Genomic DNA, 24,199 nt, shown 5'->3' with positions numbered 1-24,199 from the left:
GGGTTCTATTTTAACGAGCCGAAGCTCCTGGTAAATAAACAACACACACACAGACATACACACTCACACACACACAGACATACACACTCACACATACACACACACACACACATATATATATATATATATATATATGTATGTGTGTGTGTGTATCTGCAGGTGGGTGTGTGAGAGCAGCAGGCAAAGTGCATGTCGCGTGCAATGTGTCGAGTGTGTATGTCTGTGTGTGTGTGTGTTTGTGTCTGTGAGTGTGTATGTCTGTGTGTGTGTGTCTGAGTGTGTATATCTGTGTGTGTGAGTGTATATCTGTGTGTGTGTGTATTTGTGTGTGTGTGTGAGTGTGTATCTGTGTGTGTGAGTGTGTATATCTGTGTGTGTGAGTGTGTATGTCTGTGTGTGTCTTTGTGTCTGTGTGTGTGTGAGTGTGTATGTCTGAGTGTGTCTGTGTATGTGAGTGTATATCTGTGTGTGTGTGTATTTGTGTGTGTGTGCGTGTGTGTGTGTGTGTGTGTGTGTATGTGTATGTATGTGTGTGTGTGTGTATCTGTGTGTGTGAGTGTGTATATTTGTGTGTGTGTGTGAGTGTCTGTGTATGTCTGTGTGTGTGAATATGTGTGTGTGTGTGTGTGTGTGTGTGTGTGTGTGTGTGTGTGTGTGTGTGCATGTGTGTGTGTGTGTGTGTGTGAATGTGTGTGTGTGTGTGTGTGTGTGTATGTCTGTGAGTGTGTGTGTGTGTGTATCTGTGTGTGTGAGTGTGTATATTTGTGTGTGTGTGTGTGAGTGTGTATGTGAGTGTGTGTGTGTGTGTGTGTGTGTGTGTGTGTGTGTGTGTGTGTGTGTGAATGTGTGTGTGTGTGTGTGTGTGTGTATGTCTGTGAGTGTGTGTGTCTGTGTGTGTGTGTATATTTGTGTGTGTGTGTCAGTGTGTATGTGAGTGTCTGTGTATGTCTGTGTGTGTGAATATGTGTGTGTGTGTGTGTGTGTGTGTGTGTGTGTGCATGTGTGTGTGTGTGTGTGTGCATGTGTGTGTGTGTGTGTGAATGTGTGTGTGTGTGTGTGTGTGTGTATGTCTGTGAGTGTGTGTGTGTGTGTATCTGTGTGTGTGAGTGTGTATATTTGTGTGTGTGTGTATGTGAGTGTGTGTGTATGTCTGTGTGTGTGTGTGTGTGTGTGTGTGTGTGTGTGTGTGTGTGTGTGTGTGTGTGTGTGTGTATCTGTGTGTGAGTGTGTGTATGTGTGTGTGTATGTCTCTGTATGTGTGTATGTATGAGTGTATGTGTGTGTGTTTGTAGGTGTAGAAGTATGTGTGCATCTAGATACAACATTCTATCCCAACGGTCACTATTGTGACCGTTAACATGTTTACTCATTCTGCAAACACACCAAAGACATTTGAATAATTATAAATGTATATATCATAACTAGACACCTTAAAGACCCTGTGTACAAAAAATATTTGTCCTATGTTTATTTTAACATACTTTAAAAACCTTTTATTTGGGAGCAATGAGGCCGTCATCCTCTTCTCAAGGTGCAACCAGGAAGTAAACAGCTCTGGTCATGTGACAATTTACTCAAAACATTTGACACTGTACACATTTCATTGAAACACTCTATTGTTTCAATATTTACTGAAAGAGTATTGGGATATTCCCCAGTTACAGTTTTAGAGGCTTATAAGTACATATTTTTTTTTGGTCACAATTGTGACCAATGGGGTGAAATGGGTTAAGAATTCCCACTATCACAACTTTCCCAACTATTGCCTCATTATTCCTGATTCAACCAAATAGTATTGTTTCTTTTCTGCCTAGGATATGTTGCTCCCAGGTATGTGCTATGCACTGACTTTATTCTTTATATCACATTATAACTATAATTTCCAGCATCTACTTATTGCACATTCACAGAAACCATCTCTGCTTTAACATTTAATGATTGCTTTTAAACATGTGGTATTCTGTATCTTTCACATTTCTGTTGACTCCGTTGAGTGTAGTATTCACCTTATATTATTAACAAAGTATGAATATTTATGCTGTATGTGTGATCAGCAGCAGAAGTTATTATTACATTTTTGGCAAGTGGTTCAACCCGTGTGCTTCAGTTGAGTGAAGTTATATGTTGAGGAAAAAAGACACACTGTGGCTTTTTAAGCCGATAAAGTTTATTAAACAGTCATGGAAGTATGTAATATATAATATATAATACACATTTTGACCCATTTGGCACCAGGTTATTCAATAAATAAATGTTCCTTTTTGTCAGTGATGCAATCTAAATAAATAATCATAACTTATTCTTTAATAAATACAGAAAAAAACCTTTAACAGATGCATTGCATCAACTTTTCTGAAGTCAGTCGACAGGGTCGAACAATGCCAGAATGCCAGGTTGAAAGCCACATGAGACTTGAAGAGGATAACCGAGTCTGGAAGCACAATAAGCATAATTGTGGGGAAACCAGATAGTTTAGTGAGATATTAGACACCTGATTAGACATCAGATGTCATCCAGCAGCGATTAGAATAGGACACTGAGAAGACCTTCAAATATTTTCGTCTTTATATTTGTTTTCATAATTTATATCAATTAGGATAATAAAGCGGGAGAATTTGGACAGACATCATAAGCAGGTACTGTCATTGAGATGCCATTTTATAAAAAGACTTATGCCTTGGTGGCCTGCCAGCTTAAGACTAGAAATGGTTTGCTGATCTATCAGCAGTAGATTAGAAGTCTTGTCAAGCAAGGGAATTACAGCCCATTTGGGTCAAATTGGATAAAATAAAATCGCAGTGTTCAGTAAAAATGATAATAAGTGGTCCAAATTCTTTCATTGGTTTAGTTGACCATCATCACAATGAACAGCGTATTGTTACATGCCACGATGATGCCATAAACCATCTACATGCTACAAATGATAATAAAAAAAACATGAGCTTTCACCTCACTGCATGCTTTAACTCCCAATGCACTGAAGACACAGTCGAAAGTATCAGTCTCGGTATGTGTGGCCTTTAGCACAACTTCACTCCAAAGGGAATCCTTGGTTTTTTAAGCACAAGAGACTAGAGAGTATTATGGTCTTGGTTGAGCCTGTTGCCTCTGGGCTTATGTCCAGCCTTCCTCTTTAATTAACTCCCTACTCTAATTATTTGATTGGACTTAAGAGGTTTTTCATCTGGTCTCTAGTTGTAATATTTCCTCCCTCGGCAAGCCTTGCATCCAGAGGAGATGTGAATGAGAAGATTTCGATGAGTCACCGCCGAGCTGCGGAACTTTTTACAGTATCACTAAGTCGAGTATTAGTACTGTTGAGAATGATTTACTAAATATAAATGTTTCCTTCCCATTCATAAATGCTTGTTGGTGTGCATGCTGTTGAAATATTTCTGATATTTCATGCAATTTGCTGATTCTTTTTTTCTTGCATGCTTTGCTGACTGTCATCTATCTTTGTAGGAGCCTGATTGTTATTGCTTGTATACAGTGTTTTACACGATCTCTCCTTCAGATTAAGCAAGGTAATATAAAACTTATAAATGTAATTGCGACAAATAGGCACAACCCACAAGGCTGTTTAAACTAAAGATCGGGTAACTATTAATAGATATCTGCATTGTAGCTCTTACATTGTCCTGCAGCATACATGGGGTTTTGGCCCGGTCAATTATACAGGAGATAAGTGGATTAGCTTGGACTATTATGGGATTTGCACAAATGGAATGGATTTGTTGATGCTAAATCAGGGGGAATCTGAAGTACTATACATCTTGGTCAGAGGAGCATATGCCAACTATATATTAATCAAATCAAAAGGCCTCCCTTCAAATATTTCTTTTAGTGGAATCCAGTTTATCTTGTTTTTAGCCCTTTGAAAGCAGAATCACTGAATGTTTCGGATTTTCTGAGCCTTTGCTTTGAGGGAACGATTTATCGCACACGACAGTGTCATGATACCACCAATGGGAGAAATACAAGAAATCTACTAAGTTAGGATGTCAGCTTTTCAACCCATGGCTGTGGTAGTAAAAGGATTAAATGATCCAGCTCAGTATATGGCCAGATGAATCTGATCCAAATGACCTACACCAGACTCTGAATGTCAGCAGTGTTTGGGTGTACTGCCCAGATGCAGTGGTGGCTGCCTGGGAGGCCAAAGGGCACTGAATTGTTTTTTGTTCCTCCAGACAGGCTTAGAATGCAAAGTAAAGCTTTATGGGATAATCAGGTTTGGCAATGCTCTTGGGGACACACCGATTCGTTTCTGAAACACTGCTCGCATTCGACGTGAACCTTATTTAACATTTGAATTAAGAAGGTCAGTGGCCATAAATGTCATTAAGCAAATTGCTTTGAAAGAGTTTGGCTTTAAAAATGTCGTGTGTCGCATTTTTGTCCTCCACTGAAACTACAGCAGCAGTAGATATATCGCATGTTTGAATCCATGAAGATGTCTACGTTGGTGTCTGTCAACACACAAAACAAAGAATGAGGTAGATATAAATAGCTGTCGGAAGGCTGTAGATTACATGACACCATTTTAACGGTGATATCAGGGAATGCTTCTAATGTGGGTACGTTCATGTTTCCGTTTCATGTTTCCCCAAGTGCTCTCAGATCCTTGCTGTTGCTCCACTAGTGACGCCTCTGATGCAGCCCAGCCTCAGCCCGCTTTGGCAGCCTGGTTTAGTCTACGCGTCCATTCAAGCATAGCATGCATTAGCCAGTCAGCTTGGTCTCGAAAAAGCACTCTGTGGTATTAGTATCTCATTTAAATGTGTGATTAGGCTTTAAAGGGTAAGAGTTTGCAGTTTAGTATTACTATGTCTGAATGACGTATCTGCTGTAGAATGAGGAATTCATCAAGACAATGCCAGTGTGGTCATATATAGGGCCTCCCCTATCCACTGTGACTGGGCCCAGATGTAACTAGTGGAGCAACAATCAATAAATGACTTTAAGAGCTCATTTGGATAAGTTATTCGTACAGTGTATTGGCTCAACAGTTTCAGAGAAAATATATTTCAACAAAGGCAATGAAAAACACACGTTTTTTTTTTTTTTTTGTCTTTAGAAGACCAGGAGAGTGAATGGTTTCAAATGTACTGTACAGTGTTCTCTTCAGATGCTTCCCCCTCTCGCTGTTTCAGTCCGTCCTCTGGTATGTCAGAAGGAATGATACAGTATCAGATGGGGGTTGAGTTGCGGCCTCTGGGGGGAGTTGGGTTACACACAGCCACACTTACTGGCCGACCACTCCTTGATGGTCTGGTATTTGTTGTGGTTGTCCAGGAATGCAAAGTCCTCCTCATAGGAGGTGGGCCGGCAGCAGGGGTTGTGGCGGACCTTCTCCCGCCGGTGGCGCAGCCGCTCCTTCATGGAGGCCAGCGTGATGTCGTAGTTGCGGCGGCTGGCCGAGCACTTGCCGCTGCAGTAGCTGAAGAGGACGATCTCGTCGCTCTCGTAGCCCAGCTCCAGCTGACTCACGGTCACCTCCCGGTTCTGCAGCGAGCAGCGAGTCCCCTTCCGGGCGCGCTTTGTCCTTTTGCTCTCGCTGGCGTCGCGCCGGGCCTTCCGTTCCACCAGGGCCCCGATAACTTGCTTGAGTTCTCCCTCTGTGAAGCTCTGGAACATGTCCATGACTGCAAGGGGGGAAAAGAGAAGCCAAAGGAAAGAACAATCGCTTAAAACAAAAGAGCAAAAGGTCAGAGAGGAAAAGCTGTTACAAGCATGAGGTATTTGATCACTTCCCAGAATTTTCCAGGAATCACCGGAACATTTTTTTTATGATGTCCACATGAACTAAAGGACCATACGTGCATATAATGCACCATATACACACACACATTCATTTTTACCTCCCTATGTATACATTTGTCAGAAATGTAGCCGTGCATTTTAAATAATATGGTATTCTGTTGGCCTTCCTGTTGGCTTCTTGTTACTTAGAAACATCGACTTGACTGGAGCTTGGCAGGGCTTTTAAAGAACTGAATATGAAAGACTGTACTCATTCAGCCCTGTGAAGATCACCCCATTTCCGCACTGTGGTATGACAGATTGCGTGCTCAGAGCAGTCTTGGGTCACAAGCCTAACCTAAGCCAGGAAAGCTCTCATGTTTGAAATTGTGGTGTGGTGTGAGTTTAATGCACTGCCCTGGCCACCGAGTGTAATCAAGTGTCTCAAGATTGTGTTAATATGGACTCAAATAAACCTCAAGTTGAGAGACTTAAAGGATAGTTGTAGGCAACTATTTAAGAAGCATTTTTGGAGTAGTGAAAGAGTCATGCTGTTACAGTGGAGACTGAAACAGCAAGAATGTTCTGGAAAATAAACGTGAATAAACAATGATACAATTCCATGAAAACTATTTTGCCAACAATTTATGTTTCATCTCTTTAGACCCACAAAACAGCTGTGCCCCAGCTTGTGGTGTGAGACCCATTTACTAAGACACTAACCACTCCACTCATTACCTTAAGACACTTTCTTGGCCATTGGATTATTGTTAACGGGTGCTTTTGCCTGTGTACTTTGAACGCACACATGGTTAAGACTGTGTGTGTGTGTGTGTGTGTGTGTGTGTGTATGTGTCTGAGAGCATACATGAATGTGTCAGAATGGATTAGAAATGTGTGCTGTTCCACACACACAATAAAGAGGGGATCTGTGTCCAAATGTCCAGGTGTTTCTCTTCAACGGAATGGAGTGTAGAAATGAATACCATATTCTGTGTTTATTTTATCGTACCTCTGGCTGCATTCGTGTCTCTCTCTATTTGGATTGCACCAGGTTAACCACGGCGTTCTGTTTGATGAATGTGTTGTGTTCTACACTGAAAGTAAGACTTTGGTCGTTTATACTGGTCGAGGCTTTGAGACAATACTATGTAAATGTTTACACCCTGGAATGAAAACAGCATTCTTTGTATCTGACCTCAACCCAATTAATGAGCATGCAACGTAATCATATTCTATATCAGTCATTTACTGTCAAGAAAATATAACATGCAAGTGATATAATACATTTCTCAAAGGTACTTTTGGCCATCAAAGGATAATTGAATTATCCACCTACTTAGGTTCCTAGATAAATTGCAGTGTTTTCGATAAATTGCAATGTCATAGATTTGTATGGGCTATTTATAACACTAAGGTTAGCACACATGTGCAACACGTTCCTTACTTTTCTTAATATTATTTAGTTTCAATCTTGTTTGAACAACTAGTACTGTGTTAAGAGCAGGACGTGATGTATTATTAGATGCTTAAGCTATGTTACTATTTTGTATATACATAAGACAATTGTCCTACATGGATAATTGTGGTATTTTAGCATCTCTAGTCTCAAACTGAAGCCAGCTGTTTTAGAGTTGGAACCTTGGTCATGCATCATTAGGCCATCTCTGGCCAGACATGTGAAAGCAGGAGACTTGGGGTTTGGGACAGGATGAGATGTGGTTTCTACATCATGGTAACTTGGTCGCATTTGTACATGGGTGTATTTGCACTCAATAGAGTGCAGAGAATACTTCTAGAAAGCTATTGCAATTAGCCCTGCACTGGTACAAGTATTCATGGAAAACATACTGGGAGTTCACTTGATGCGTGTGTCTGGGGAGATATTGTTTTGGGATAACCCAGTGAGTCACCGCGAGAGACAAACAGTGTGGAAACAGTCCGTTTCCCTTACCCTCTGAAAGCACTGAGTTGGCTCCTTCCGTCGACCTGCGCCTGCGCCGTTGCTCACTGTCCAAGGACACGGAGGCATTGAAGGTGGTGGGCGAGGGGGACCTCGGCGAGGAGGAGTCCCTGGAGAGGAGGTGGCCGGTCCTGGCTGGAGCCATTCTAGTGCGGAGAACGGAGAGTGCTGCACCGCAGAGTGTCAAGGCAATGGCGGCACACTTCCATAACTTCATCTTAGAATGAGTAAGATCATTGACACTCTGTAAAATACACAAAATAACACAGGAGACCGGTTACAAAGCCATATATAACATCAACACAGTATGAAAACTACAACAACAAACAAAACAAAGTGTTTTTTTTTTCTGTCATTATAAACTGTTGAGAAACACTTGGCTCTCTGCTGCGTCAAATTCAAATTTCATCCACAGATGTTATCACAAGTGTTTTTGTCATTGTCAACGATTTTGTTCCTCTGCTTGAGAGATCCCAAGGCGAATGTTTGAACTATTACAGGTGTGGATTGCTGTATGGACGAGGTGTACCTCACCCAGATTGGCCGTGTAAAGATGAGGTATTTCAATTTCGGCCTATGATGTGTGTAGTCCCAGGGCACGTTATTTATTGTTTTCACATTTCAATATATCATAAGTGACCGGAGAGTTCCAGTCAGCAAAGAGGCCGGTGTTCACCAGGCTATTTTGATCATGGGTTATACCGCTGGCCTCCGTTTCCTACACATGTATAGTCTATTAGTGGGAGACTTCAGTGATCTCTGCTTCCACTGGAAGATTTATCTCATCCATACCCTCTCTCGCACACGACAGGAGCTTGTCAGATATGTTTATCTTTTTCTCTGGAGAAATTTGGATTCAAGAATTTTTTCCACATTGATCTCTTTTTTCCCCCATCTGAGTTTCTCAACATCTGGGTATTAGAAATATCAGAAAAAGTTTATAGTTGATTCTACAACTGTAGAATCCCGATACCATAAAAACAAATGTGTTAAGTGATTAGGTTGTTGTGTTAAAACCATTTGACACAGGTACTTTACAAGGGATTTATGAACTTCTGTTTGAGAATATCTCTCTTATGAGATACAATTATGATACTTTCTGCAACACTGAATTGATATTACTTTTCACATTTATTGGGAAAACATTTGTTGAAGAGACATTTGAACTTGAAGATATCAATCTGTGACTTTAACAAGACCCTTGCTGGACCACATATCTCACAGTGCCAGTGTAGTCACACACCGTGGCCAGCACTGTGCATATTAAACGGTTCAGTTTCTATTCAGTCCACCTCAGTCTAAAAGCTATTACAGCTTGTCAGGGACCGGGGAAGTAGCAGGGTGCAAAAGAGTTCTGCAGACCAGGAAGCGGTAAACTGGCAGCGGCTGAGAACATCTCCAGTGCTTCCCTGAGCGCTTTGCCAGACTGTGGCTGGCTCTGCCTCTGTTTGGTCTCCCTGGTTCAGCTGTGGCGCGTTGAGGCCAATAGGACACAGACTGGAAAGCTCTACAGTATGCAGGAATTTCAGGTCATAGCATGACGGTTCTCCTGCCAGCACTCAATCATCTGCTTTTGCGTTCCAACCTTTGAGAAGCATGACATGAGGGTGGCTGTCAATGGGTTGGGAGGGGAGATGTGCGACTGTAGATTGCCTGGTTGTTTCTCTTCATGTCTCATTGATAGAGGCATGATTTCATGTCAGGGGTTGTGGATATAATGTTTGGTGAGCCATAATTATTATGATGATATACAGTTTGTGGTTATGGTTACGGTGGTTTATTTATTTTTTAAATAGCAGCACAATTCATTCATATTTGAATGATTTAGTAGTAAAGATATGGTGTAGGCTACTTGTTTTAAGTGTGACATTTTTTGTTCAAGTGTTTGAGCTTTTACATCATTGATTCTGAATGCCAGCTGCTTCTCAAAAAGACAGCTGGCTCTAGCCTACTGTTTGTATTTTCTATGCCAGGGGCTATAGGCTGTTGTATACATTGATTCCAGTCATAACCAACCACTGATGTGGCTAAGAACAAATGAACACACACTTTACAGGACTTATCAGGCATTCTAGCCTCAAGCAATTATGTGTACCTCTATTGTGCTTTTTAAGACCCATATCTTACAGTGTACTATGTAATTACCAAAGTACTCCAGAATGTCAAACCTGAATGAACACTATTTTTCTTATAGACCTATATTTATCTGAACTCTGACCTCATATTCTGGAGAGGACTCTTATGAGTTCACCCTGTCTTATCAGCCCTTACGACTGGCCCGAGGGAGCCTGAAGTTTAATCCCCCACTCTGAAAGAAATTCAAAAGTTAATACATCTTCATATAAATTCCATTTATGTTGGCCTATTGTTCAAGGACAGGTCCATTTAAAATATTCATGAGTGAAGGATTATGTAAAATAGTGATCTTGGCACAAAGATTTGTAACGTCTTTCTATGGCAAAGTCTTGCCACATTTTAGAAGCCAGTGGTCCTTGCATTACCTTTTAAGATGCTTGGCCATTGGATTGTGTCAGAGGCTCCTACTGTGAGAGAGAGAGAGAGTGTGTGTGTGTGTGTGTGTTCATGCGCAAAAAGGAAAGTGAGGCTTGATTCTAGTAATCTTTTGATGACATTCCAAAAATGTTCAACAATATCTCTTCAAGTGCACAATAAAACTTGTTCAAGTTGATTCCTTGCACGGAGGAAATTAAACCAAATACCAGACTGATTTCTGTTTACAGGACACAGAACACAAACAAAAGTACAACAGATTGTTCAGTCAAGAGGGTCCTTCAGTCTAGTGGGACAGTCACAATAGTGTCCAGGGTCACAGCATGCCACCAGAACTTTCTCAGGCTTAGGAAACAATGAGACAAAATGCTTCATCCTCTGTATTTTGTCCTTTTGAACCCCAATTGCCACATTGAATATAATGAATATGCACATTGTACTGGACGGCGGGATGGACCTCACCTTAACCAGGAAACATGATGTACACAACATGTGTTACAGCCTACATCTCATGCACATCATGAGAATGCTGTGAGAAGACAAGGCAGAGCATGAAACAGTACTCAATTCCATTTCTGTTTAGAATTTGAAGACTGTATCAATGGAAAAAAATCCTCTAATGTTCTCACTGAGCATGAAAGTACCAGTATAGACTACCCCGAAATGTCATATAATCCACGTACTGTAAGGCCAATACTGTGCCATGCTATATGGCTATCTTGAAGTTATTGATAAGGTGATTACAGGCTTATTAGGCGAAGGCACAAGCATACACACAAGCAACATTGTCATATATTCCCCCAGTATGTGCTAACAACTTCTGTAGCTCCTTAAATTTTGACACATTGATCTCGAGCTGAACTGTGAAGCATTAGTCAGCGCCAAACTGGAGGTGCAGCAATATTAAAAGCCAGCACTCCTGCGGTCCAGAGTGGGATTAGAGCTAATGCAGCCAGGACGGGCGACTGCCATCACGTGGCCCGGTTTCAGGTGACTGCCATGTTAAAGGTGGAAGGCGCGCTATCATGAAGTTAATCTCAGCCCATCCCATCATGACCAGGGCTATACGGGGGCCATTCTGGCTCCGCCGATTGGCCCGGAGCCAGCCTGTACACCCCAGTGGACAGGCTCAGCAGCTAAAGGTCATCTGTAATTACAGCTCCGTGATCGCCTCAGACTGGCTCTCATGTGGAGCCGCTTTGAAGCAACGTCTTTGTGTAATGGACTGGACACATTTGGATTTAGTCAAATTAATTCAAATCTTTCCACTCTGGATTGGGCTGAATTGGAACTGAAGCAGACTGGGCTCGACTGGCCTGCAATAACCTGAATTGATCTAACTACTGGACTGGCATGCAGACTTAAGTGCTATGGTGTTCTTCAGAAAGACACTGCCATCATTATGATAATAGTAGAGCATAGCATATTCCTTTGTCACAGCTTTCATTACAGACCTGTGTGACAGGCACTTTCAATCAAATGATATCAAATTGGAACAGGATGTGAAGACTTGCGCTCTATGGACATCTTAATGCGTTTTCCCTGAGTTTAGCAAGTTGACCTCCGACCTAAACACTTGGGCTGATTCACAACTCAGTGGCCTGAGTTAGATGATGTTCCAACTGGGATTCGGCCCCAGCCATCAACTCCATGGGCCACAGCCTGGAGGCAGGTGCAGCAATAGTGCTCCTCTTTGTCTCCCAGCATGCTCTCTGCTCTTTGGAGAGTCCATGCGGAACTAATGTCTACCATATCATGCCACTAAAAGCAACGGCAAAAAAAATTGCACTTTAGAGTCATATTTTTCAAATCATCTCCAATGGGACTACTAAGGTTCATAGACTATTGCCAGTAAATACAGAACGGATCTTCCTTTCCCAAGGTTTCACATTTGGCTTTGCTGCCAATTTCACAAAGTCTTTGCACTTTGTGTTGCCCAAATCTATTTGAAACAGAAGAGGTGACATCATGCAGATGTCTCACAACTGTTGTAACCTTATCGTGTATTTGTTTATGTTTCACAAGATAAATGGTGCCGAGCCAGTGAGGACTAAAACAGGACCTGTAAACGGTGCTTGGCAAATAATGCAAGCAATGACTCACAAAGGGACTCAAAAACAGGTCTTTTACCATATTCACAAATTCCCTTCTTCCCCCTGACAATATGGCTGTCGGTGGGCATCAATTATTTTTAATTTTTCATATTTCAAAAATGTTATATGAGCATTTCTCAGAAGGGGGGTAAAAATCCATACTTCTGTTTAGCCTCTTATAATAGCAACAAAAGTAGTATATCAGTCTTTTTTGGACTCCATTAAAGCATTCATATTTTAATATTAAAATCATTTTTCAAATAGCATAAATAAAGGGATATAAATGCTGAATGAGGAGAGTAATTCTAATGAATATATAGATGTACACTCATATAGATGAACTTGTACATGTTTTACAGGTCCGGTGATAAGCGTGACATAGGGAATTTTATGCTTAGGATTTTGAGTTGCCTTTGCTGCAAAATGGCCCAGAGCTTCTCCCTAACATGTGCTAAATCATTTCCCATTGCCATTCCTCTTCCTCTCTTTCTGGAAAGGATGTCTGTCTGCTTCAGTGAATTGTTCTTTATTCAGGTGTATAACCTTGGCCATTGTTGCATGTACCCTTGAGGTCATTCACCACTGGTCAATAGTGCATTTATTATTGAAATAGCTAGTGATTTCTCAATTAAATTTTGCTTCAGACTGCCCTGTCACTAGATATAGTTTACTAGTCCTTTAGGTGTGTTGAATTTTAAAAGTTGCAAAGCTTCCCATAGTAAAGCTTGATTACATACACCTGAAGGAGAGTACATGGTTCACACACACTGAGTCCTTTGACATGGTGATGAAGACGATGATGGTCTTACAGCAGTGGATAATGTTCATCACTGCAAAGATTGAACTGGACTTGACTGCACTCTAGGGCTACAATGGTTGTCCTAAGCTAGAGCAGCATGCTCATTTGCAGAGGTCATTCATTCATTGATTCATGCATGTCGTGACCTTAACGACCACCGAAATTGACTGAATGGCTGGGACTGCATGTTATTAATTTTTAAGGAGCTGCATGACTTCAGTACTGGTAATGGTATTAGTTATGGCCCAGTCCTTTGGTTTAGTCCCACTGGTTTGTTCAAGGATGAACCATTTTTTCTAAAAACATGACTGGACATTCATCTAAGTCACTCCACTGAGGGAATCCTTCACTCATCAAGTAATGTGTAAGGATGTTGCATCAGGCACTGGCCAATTGGAATACATGAGGATGAGTTTTCAAAAGAAATACAAATACAAGAGAGTTGAGTCACGAAACTGTTGGATGGATGGTCACCAAATATGGTGACAGATAAATGCCAGTGCAGTCATCTCAGCAGAGGCAGAGCTAAGCTTCCGTTTCTCTTACTAGAACTAAGAGTTTTGGTCTTCTTGTATCACAATTTGTGTAATTTACCAACTGCTGATGTGCTGCATGCATCACACATTAGTATGTTCATGTGCATTTCTCTGTGTATTTAAATTTCCATTCCATTTCCAACCCCTACCCACCTACAAAAAAAATGTCTTATCAGCATCACACCTGACACTCACTGACAAGTGTCACGGATGTGATTCAGCAATAAACATCATCAGAAAGTGAAAACGGAGGAGGTAATATCTACTATGCTACTGTGTTCTGAGTCAATATGTTTGTTTCCAGGGTGCCATGGAATGGATATTTTCACATTCATCCTCATGACTGCAGTCATTTAATCTATTTCCACCACTTGGAGCAAAAAGGCAAAATTACCTTGCTTAAATACTTCAGTCATCAGCCAAGGGGAAGTCTAGAAGGCAGTATTTGAAATTTGTGCTCATTTCTGTTTTTGTAAACTGAATTATTTGGGCTTCCAACCAGACTTACTCACAAACACTATGTGCAGTTTCTTTCTTTTTCCCCCAAAACCCCTTTTAAATATCCTGTAATTGCTTAAACAGAGTCAGTGTTCTGTTCCCCACATGGATTCACATTGATGGATTTCAGTTATGTCAGTGTTTCCCATACTGACAGCCGAAGTCTGACACGTGTTCGAGACTTGTTGAGTACCTAAGATTACTTTTAATCACACAGACCCCACTAAACTGATGCAAAAAAATGGAAATGCACTACAAATCTAGGGAAGACACACTGTTTTCACCAGTGTGGTGGCGAATGTGCAGTTATCTGTTATTATCAGTTTTTCCACTACAATAAATTAAATAAACTTCTCTGAAACAAGCAGTTATCTGGTAAATGAATTAGATATTAATACAAACTTGCCAGGACCACACTCATTATTTTGATCTATTTATACACTTTGCATTCTTTCTTGGGGGCCAGCTTGTGTTAAATTTAAGTCAGCCCTCACTGGTGATTAACCATGCCAGTGTAAGCTGCAGCTTATGCTGACAAAACAGGATGCGTCCTTACCGTTTGCCCGGCTTATCCAGACTCGTATGTGTGTGAACCTCTTCTTGTGACCTTTAGGGAGAATCTACATAGATCAATAATTCCAGACTGTCTACTTCACTGGAGGCAGAAGAGAGAGAAAGAGAGAGTTGCTGCGCTGAGATGCTTTGCTGCTCAAGACATCAAGCAATCCTCAGAGCGGTCTGGTAGTGCTGAAGTTCGCCCCAAAAATGGTTGGATCCATGGACTCATGTTGTGCAAAAAGTTGGCACAAAACCCCATCTCGCAGTTATGTGATTATTTTACAAATGACCCCTGACTCAAATGAAGTTGTTTTGTCGGAGATAAAAACATTACGTTTTTTTCCAAAGTACAAATGGGAAGTAGCAAGTGATTCCAAGGCCTCCACTGAATTCAGCTGTTAGGATTGTTGTCTTTGGCTAATTGAATGTTTCAGCAAAGATTAATCGCAATGAAGCTGACTCAGAGACTTGGACGACAGATTTTCATAAGGGTTCTTCTGCAGCTTGCCATCAACACCAGCATGCAAATCTCATGCACACCTCTTTGCAATTCACAGGATCCGATGGCTGACCAAGTCCTTTTCCTCGCATCTGAAACTCAACACAGTGCAGTGGCTGCACTCCAGGCAGCTTGTGAAAGCTGTTTACCTCCCCAGATTCCTTCAAGATGATTCAGGGCGAAAGAAGAATGATTTGATGACAATGAGAATCCAAAGGAAGCTGTTCAATGCGGATGTATCAAATCAATAACACAAAAGACACTGATGTCTTCATCAACAAAGCTAGGAAAAAAGTGCTTCTAAAATAGTGGAAACAGAGATGAATCTTCACAGACCAAAAAAAACAAAACAACCTCCTGACATCCTGGGGAATCACAAACGCATGTAGAAACACACCCAGCCTCAGTAACTTCTGTGTTCTTATGGTTCAACACCATAAGTGATTCCCTCACACTCTGATCCTGTTAGTCCTACGGATTACTGGTGTGACAGCTGCTACCTGTTATGCCTGGGACAGGACACCGTCTAAAATAAAGCCTCTGCTAGGTGCCTTGGCGGAGCAGCTAAGCACGGAGTGTATTCCTCAGTCAGAAGGGGAGTCCTGCTCTGACAGCGAGCGGAGTGGAGTGGAGCGTGGGACTGAGGACTGCTCTGGCACAGCGGGGTGGTTCTGTAGGGATGATGGGGGCAGCTTGCAGGGGGCGGGGGAATGGGGGGTAGAGGAGTGGGTGGGTGAGGGCTGGTAGTGAAGGGGGGGGGGGGGGGGGGGGGGGGTAAGAGGAGGATTCTCATGAGGCAGTGCAGAGTGTCACCCTCAATTTGCCCCCCCCCCCTCCACATACACACACACACACACACACACTCTCCACCCTCCACCCCCTCACTGACACAACACTTTTTCACACAGACTAGCTCCACCTCTCCAGAGAACAGTCTGGTAGGGTGCTTCCACTGGGCTACTAGTTGATGAATGGCTGTGTCGGTTTGTTTGTTTGTTTGTGTCTGTATGTGAGTCTGTACAGAGAGAGAGGGAGTTTTTGATAGTTCAATTATCTTTTTAATCTCTCTCTCTCTGTCTCTGTGAATGTTTGTGTGTTGGTAACAAGCCTGTGTGTGTGTGTGTGTGTGTGCGTGCGTGCGTGTGTGTATGCGTGTGCGTGAGAGAGAGTTAAACAGATGTAATTTTGTCCACATGGGGCTAGTGCATGGGCCAAGTTTGGTTGGTGAGTCCTCTGTTCGATGTCAATCATGCTGAATCATATGGGATGATGGAATACAGGGGACAGGGTGCTGACACTGACATGACTCTCAGGTGCAGTGGATCCAGTATTCTGCTCTGTATATCCCTGAGTGAATAGTTGGGTAAGAGCATAAATTAGTTGTGGCATATTATTGTAAATCATCAACGTGACAATTTATTGTAACTTTATATCGCCTGCATTCCAAGTGCACATGTTTAATCTATTTATCAGTAAAGCTGTAAATCTCAACAGTATTTCTCACGAAAACAGGAGTGCTCACATGTTGTGAGATGTAAATCATTTTAGGACATTTTGCAAATTAGATCCATTTCAGGCTTATCATGGCACAGTCTACTGCCAACACAAGGTCAGAGCAAGGATCAGAGCCACATAGAAAAGTCTCTTTGTCAGAGGTGTCAAGCCACTGATGACTGGAACAACGAATCTGAACAACATGTCTTCACTGGACTTGGTCAACAGCAGCCTTCCATTTATGCATCTATCTATCTATCTATCCATCCATCCCTTCATTCATGTATCTATCCATCCATCCAGCTGCAGAGAAACTGAGAAAGAAGTGAAGTTTCTTGAAAAGTTTTTTTTTATTGTACTTGATAAGCTGGTTTGGCTTGTTAACGAGGGGATTTATTTACACCCTCTGTGGTGCCGTGCTGTTGGTGTGAACTGGTTTCCCACCAAAAAGTGCATAAACACTCGGGTGTAATTGGCCTGTTCAACATTGGTCCAATTCTCTTCATGTTTTTATTATTGTCTATGTTCTTTTCTAATGAAGGAATTTTGACTCTGAGTGAATAGGAAGGCTGTGACTAAATAATTGTTTTAACCTAACACAGAAAAACAGCTTAATAGGAAAATTACAAACAGAAGGCGAAGGACGCCGCAGCACTGGCACGGCACATTCACAATCACACAAGGAGCTCTGTCCAGGTGGTACTCAGGTGAGAACAGAACAGGGTGAAACAAAGTATGTGGCATCAGTCACTGGGTGTTCATGAAAGTGGACATTATGTCATAAATGGTTGATATGGTAATACGGAGAAAAACATCTGTTTGTTATGAGTACATTATGTGCTACCAGAGAGTGGGTCAGGGAATAAAAAAATGGGTTCCCATACAGCGTGCATACTGTGCACATACTGTGAACAGAAATGGCTTTCCATTCCATACTGGTGTACATGAATGTGTGGTTGCTCTGTTAGACTTTGTTCCGACAAATTGCAGGTAAAAACAAGCTCTTACCTATTTTATTCATGTTAGGTCCATTTTTCAAGATGTGAGAGTCTGTCTGTAATTTCATGATATGTTGCACACAGAGGTCTTTGGAAATACATTGGTATTTCACCTCAACATCATGCCAGTGGATAATTGGAAACAGAGGCAAAGGAAATAAAAGGACTACAAAATAAGCGAAAAAATGTTGAATAAAAAGTCTGTTTTACTAGAATCCAAATTGATATCTGAATGTGTTGATGTGTTCTTCACCTTTGGGGTTTATGCTAAAGGAAAATAAACCTACTTTGAGGAAGTGTATGTAACTGCTGGTGATGGGCAGACTTGCAGATGAGGGCAGTCCAGGTGTGCTCTGTTTTTCTAATATACTCTGTAATACTATGAATAACACAGGATGCACCTCATTTTTATGGATTTCATCACAGAGTTTAAAATGTTAAATGCAACAAAATACATGAAACTCAGAAACAAGATTCATTGAATACACTGAGGAGGTACAGAAAGTTCAGCAGATACCTTATTGTTGATTTTCCCATACATCTCAATTGTGCATCCATATTTAAATGAGGTGAGATGTTTTCTTACACTTTTATTCATTTGTTCTTCCTAATTATTGTTAATGTATCACCCTTTACACTGTCTCTTTTATTCTCCCAAAGTTCTCACTCCATTTTGCTTATTAAGAGCACTTGATTTCTTTATTGATTTTGGGGCTGAAGGGTTGGAAAAATCACTAGACTGTGGTCTTCACTGTCTAGCAAATCAATTTGCTAATAGTTTGTTATCTGCCTAAAAGGTCTTGGCTTTGCTTGTGTTGAACACTGTGAATGTGGAGAGTAGCACACGATTATTCTGTTGTGTTAAATTAACAGAAATGTGTCTGAACTGTGAGAAGGAAAAACCAGGGGACTGTAGGGTTTGTAGAAACACCAACAAGATGCTCTGCAACTGTAGGTTACTCCTGTCCTGACTGCCTGCTGAGTCTGCCATCTGACTGATGTACAGTACCTGTTAAACAGCTTCTTTACCAGACACCATGGCTCTGGTTACATTGTTTCAAAGCTTAGCTGCATTTATTATTAAGTATTATCTTTTGCCATTAAAAATTAATTGCACAAACATCATGAACTCAACACAGAGGATTATTTTCATAGGTGTCATCTATTCCCAGAAAAGAGATTTTAATCTGATGAAAATAGGAAATATTTACAAATATGGTTGCTGTTATGTGTTGCATCATTTCATTCTTTTCTGACAGACCAAATGTCAACAATCTGATACTTCGGAAAGTCACACTTGACTTGCATAGATGTTTGTTTTTCTGCAACATATAAATTACAATTTGTGAGGACTTGAATAGGCCTGTTAGAGTCTTGCAGAAAAACGGATGGAGATGATCGAGACAGAGTGACCTTAATGCTTCTCAGACTTACTTTCTTTGTCACTTTGGTACAATTTTCAGTTCAAAATTAAAACACTCAAAACTATTTCTTCAACCACCACATATGGTGGCCATATACAGCGTTTGGCTTATCAGTCCAGTTTCCCAGCTGTCTGTCCTTCTTTTGACATCTGACATGACTCGCTTAACATTTAACGGGGCGGTGGCGTAGTAGTTTAGGAGGTGGGCTAGCATGCAGTGGCTTGAAAAGTTGTGTGTTCAATTCCTGGCTTCCACCGTTGTGCCCTTGAGCAACCTCTTTTTAACCTCAAGTTGCTCAGGGGACAATGTAGTCAATTGTAATAGAATTGACATATTTTTAATCCCTTTGAATGAAAAGTGTCTGCTAAATGGATAAATGTATGTAATGTAAACTTCACTCACTTCCTTCCATAGGCTACAGTCGAGCTGCACAGGCTGGCTTGCAGTGTCTTCAGAAGGCCCAGGTAACATTCTGTAACCCATTGATGAATAATGTAGATAAGAAAGAAAATCAAATGTCAGAAATGTGCTGTGCAGAGATGTTGATGTGCATGTGTCATTCATTTAAACTGTATGAGCATAGTTTTCAGACTTTACCGCTTAAAAAGTAGTATGTTATGCTTCCTGGCAAAGCCTTCACTGTAAGCCTTCCGAACACAGACGGTGTCAACGAGATAGTGGCAACGTTAGGTGCGGGATATGTAAACTCCAGCAAAAGCTTATTAGGCTCGGGTAAATTAGGCTTATTAGGTGTCTTATTAGGCTCAGGCAAATTCCAACCAATTACTGATAACTTCTGTTCATATCTAATCTGTTGAATATGCTAGACATTTTGTTTACCACCAGGATACTGGGAAGTATGCTGGGACCAAACATACAGTAAGCTTTGTTATTGTTTACGTCATTGAGCCAACCCACAGCTCCATTGTATAGGTCAGAGGTTCTCAACCTTTTTCAGGGTAATGCACACTAAAAGTCAAATTTGTCGGAGGCACACCAACTTATGGTAACTAATTATAAAGCCACACACATTATTATAGGCTATAACAAAGGCGTTCACTCTTATACCCATATTTTTTTCTACTTAGAATGTTCATGAGCTGAGACCGCAGCAACAGGCATATGCTCACATGATGTTGACTGAGCCTTTTAATTAAAAACCTGTGCCATTAATGCATTTGAAAATACTCTTATAGCCTATTGCATGAGCCTGTGTAAAAATGTATTGGGTTTATCAAAATTCCATGGCACACCTCACTTTGCCTCACGGTACACCAGTTGAGAACGACTCATGGTGTGCCATATTTACAACAATGTCCGTGCCATTTTTTCACCATTTGGCTTTACAGAGCACAAAATCTTACTTTACTAACACCAAATCATCTACAGGGGTCTCATTCATTTGGGGGTTTCATAGGAAGCAGCAGGACAGGTAGCCTATTGACATGGTTTGTACAACATGGGAGTGGTTTGGACCACGCAAAATAATAGATTAATGTTCTGACTATTATACAATCTTTTGCAAATTGTTTCCGAATTAAGGTGAAATATCTATGATCATTATGATTGGATATCATTATTCTGCTATGCCTCCACCCAGGACCAGCAAGTATATGTCCGGTTGTCCATGTGTCCGTGCATGTATAGTTCCATCCGTTGTGTTTTCCACCGAGTGTTTGCACAATGTCTCCAAAGGGAGATGAAGGATCCCCGACAAACTCCTACAGTTCAGTCAGGACCACTTTGTCGAGATAGTTTATTACTATTTGCATAATGTTTCATTTGGCATTGGCATTTCACATTGGTTCCTACATGTGTGCGCAATATCTCCCAAGCTCACTGGATCTTCATCAATCTTTGCACAGTCAATCACTACAAAAATAGATGGACTGATTAGATACTCAGGGCCATGGGGGTCAAAGGTCAAGGTCACAGCATCACATCTTGGGGTTGTAATACAGTGTTTGCATCTTCCAAGGGGATAAAATGATCTTCATCAAGCTGCAGAGTACTCAAGGTTGTGGGGAAAAGGTTAAGGTCAAATGTGAAAGTAAAAGAGAGTGATCTGCACACCATATAGATCCCATGAAAGGCTTTTTATTATGCGTGCAACGTTTCGAGCCCCTGGCTCTTCCTCAGGCAACCAACAAGTGTTTCACAATGTACCATCAATATATCTCCATTTGTCCTTCCTCAAGGAAGGTCAAATGTGAACCTACATGTTATGTAGTGTTTATGCAATATCTTGCTAGTGGCTTTTAGGGTCCATAAATCAAACCTGCTACAGTTACAAACCATGCATGTTGTAGGCCATTCACAGATACATTCACTGATTATGTTATTTACTTAAAGTAATCATTCTGAGCACATTACAGGATATTGCAGGTAATCTAGAATGCAATGTTGTTTGTGTAAATTATTTTGAGACAAGCCTTTACAGCTTTGAAAATATTAAGGATGCTTCGAGAAGTTTTTTGCAGTCTGTATTGATTGTTGATTGCATGTGACAACAAGTATGCGAAGAGGGTTACTGCGTTCCCAATAAAGAGATGGAGTTCATTTTGTTCCCTATCATAACAATCATCACACAATCATCAACAATCATCGTCACAACATGAATCATTTGGGAAAAATGTCCCTTGAATGTAGATGAAAGACTTTAAGTGAAAGTATTTATTGGCCTAAATGCTAGCTCATCAGTTCAAACCTTGATGGTCTATTTGGTATCATACACCATGAATCCTTTCATGTTTTGACATGTGAGTGCTTTCTTCTGGCTTCAGATATATTTATTTGTGTTAACATTGCATAGTTGCATATGCATAGTTGAATTCAGTGATTCAATGAATGGACGCCAAAAATGATAAAACCGCATCTCAGCCTTGTAAGACCAATTACATTGTCATGTATCCTCACAGCCAAAGCACACTCATTTGTATAACTGTATGCTCTACATTCTGCTCATTCTTCTGTGAGTTTCAGATCAGATGTGATAGATTTTACCCAATGTGCCCTCATAAATCAGTGGGAATGAAATGAGGGGTGTCATGTCCTCCACTCTCCTCTCCCTGAACGATTGACTGCTGTGAAGACAAAGTGCTCAGTGAAAACAGTCTCAGGGGACAGCTCATGCGTCTCTCCAGAATGTTCCCTTTCCATTGCAAAAGTGAGCAAAAGAAGCCTTTTAAAGACCACAGGACTCCACGGAGCAAGGGTGGGCGGAGGTGGTGGTGGTGATGAGGTGGAGACTGGGAGGTGGTTGTCTGGCAGCACACTCCTCTTCTCTACACATTTCTGCTTAAATTTGCACTCCTGTCTTTTGAGAGTGTGTGTGCGTGTGAACGTGTGCTTAAGTGTATATTACAGGGAGTGTATATGCAAGAGGGAGACAGAAAGAGAGAGAGAAAGAGAAACAGAGAGAGAACAAGAGAGGGAGAGACACAGAATGTAAGAGTGAAAGTGTCTGGGGGAAAACAGATAGATACAGAGGATGTGTGTGTGTGTGTGTGTGTGTGTGTGTGTGTGTGTGTGTGTGTGTGTGTGTGTGTGTGTGTGGAGAAGGGCGGGTGGGGGTGGACGAATGCATATGTTCAAAAAGCCTGGCCTGAGAAGTTTGCTTTCCTGAGTGTATTAGATTTCCCCTGTCTCAGCTCTCAGTAAATTATTCAGTGGTGGCATTCTCATCATTCGATAGTATGTTGGTTCAAGGCCCATTTTGTGGCCAAATATGGATTTTATATATACTTAATCCAGGTGGTGGGTTAAAATGTTTTCATTCCAAATAAATTAAAACCATTAGCTTGATATTTGAGGTCAGAGAAGTGGAAATGGGACCAGTGAACTACAATAAGTTTCAGAGCAAAGCTCTCCTCTGATATCTAATATCTCTGTCTTCATTACACAGATGCCTTCTGACTCTGAGTATGAGTGTCTTCTGTATTCTGGTCTAAAAATAGATGCTGTGATATATCTCCTTATGAGATCAATATATGCAGCAACTGTTTTCTTGAGTGGTAGTTACTCACTTGTAAGCACATCATGGTATTAAATCGCAGTAAACACTGATTGCTTGGAGCAAAATGAGTCCTTCTCTGTCAGCTATTCAAGCCTACCACATACATACCCATGCAATACTAAGAAGATGATGATTTACATATAGAAAATAGCATTTGACAAATCAGTTCCTCAGCATATATAGCATTCAATGGGATGGCATCTAATCGGACAAGACAAAGACATTTTCCAGGGGCACATTCTCCTCTTACCATGAGCTTTCCTGATAAGGCAAGTTCTCGGAACTGTATCACAATGTGCCTGATATTCCATGCCACTGGAGCACAAAAATACATAAACAAAATTGCAGTATATCTGTTTCATTTTGTTTATTTCTTGTATTCTCAGTAATCTCTTGTTCTTGAAAATGTTTGCCCTTGGATGTAAATACAAGCTATTGATTTCAACAGCTGGATGACTTAAATATTGTCAATGCGTCTGCTGACTCATGGTTCCTTCCTTGCTGAGTGAATGTGAGTGAAAAGGTCGAAACACATGTGTTTACACTCACACTCACATGCAGACTGGTGAGCTGTGTGGCCGTGCTTTAGAACCCCCCACCCTCTTGGACTGCTGCATCCCCGTGTGGGTTCCAGCATAGCAGGGCTATGAAAACATGTTGTATTTATCAAAGCTAAATGCAGCACCCCAAACATGAATGACTATGATTAAAGGTGCAGTCAGGGATTTTACACGATTTCAAGCCCATACCATTTTTGTCAAGCCCATACCATTTTCATCTCCTCATGACCACTAGCTGCCCATTCCGTACAGTGTAAAAAAAGCAGATTCTGTAGGCAGACCTGACAGTGGCTTAAAGTAGAGATAGAGGGATAGAGTAACATTAAAATGTGTATGGTGCATAGAATTTTTTTAAATTATGTACCGGTACCTAAATATCTATGTAATTATTTTTCTTGGGTAAATGCTGTACATAGTTACTCCACAAGGTGTAGTACCACTGATTTTATTTTATGCAGATTTAAAAGTTGCATGGGAAAGGGCTCTTTTCTGTATTCAGCAGCAGT

The 24,199-nt window shown here is 41.1% G+C and overlaps 1 protein-coding gene across 2 annotated transcripts; it reads right to left on the bottom strand.

Annotated features, from left to right (window-relative positions):
- Positions 1 to 4,007: 4,007 nt before the first annotated feature.
- Positions 4,008 to 15,790, bottom strand: nrtn (neurturin). Of its 2 annotated transcripts, none has more exons than XM_042056820.1 (3): positions 14,702 to 15,790; positions 7,700 to 7,952; positions 4,008 to 5,648 (listed from the first exon to the last, which is right to left on the bottom strand). In XM_042056820.1, exons 2-3 carry the CDS (start codon positions 7,923 to 7,925, stop codon positions 5,233 to 5,235), a joined length of 642 nt encoding a protein of 213 aa, XP_041912754.1. In that variant the 5' UTR covers positions 7,926 to 7,952; positions 14,702 to 15,790; the 3' UTR covers positions 4,008 to 5,232. The 2 variants fall into 2 exon arrangements, with proteins under 2 accessions (XP_041912754.1, XP_041912755.1); XM_042056821.1 differs by lacking the exon at positions 14,702 to 15,790 and adding an exon at positions 8,952 to 8,964.
- Between the last annotated feature and the right edge of the window lie 8,409 nt (positions 15,791 to 24,199).

Source organism: Alosa sapidissima, chromosome 12 (assembly GCF_018492685.1).
Source record: "Alosa sapidissima isolate fAloSap1 chromosome 12, fAloSap1.pri, whole genome shotgun sequence".
NCBI lineage: Eukaryota > Metazoa > Chordata > Actinopteri > Clupeiformes > Clupeidae > Alosa > Alosa sapidissima.
This window is presented reverse-complemented; position numbering and strand designations above follow the sequence as displayed.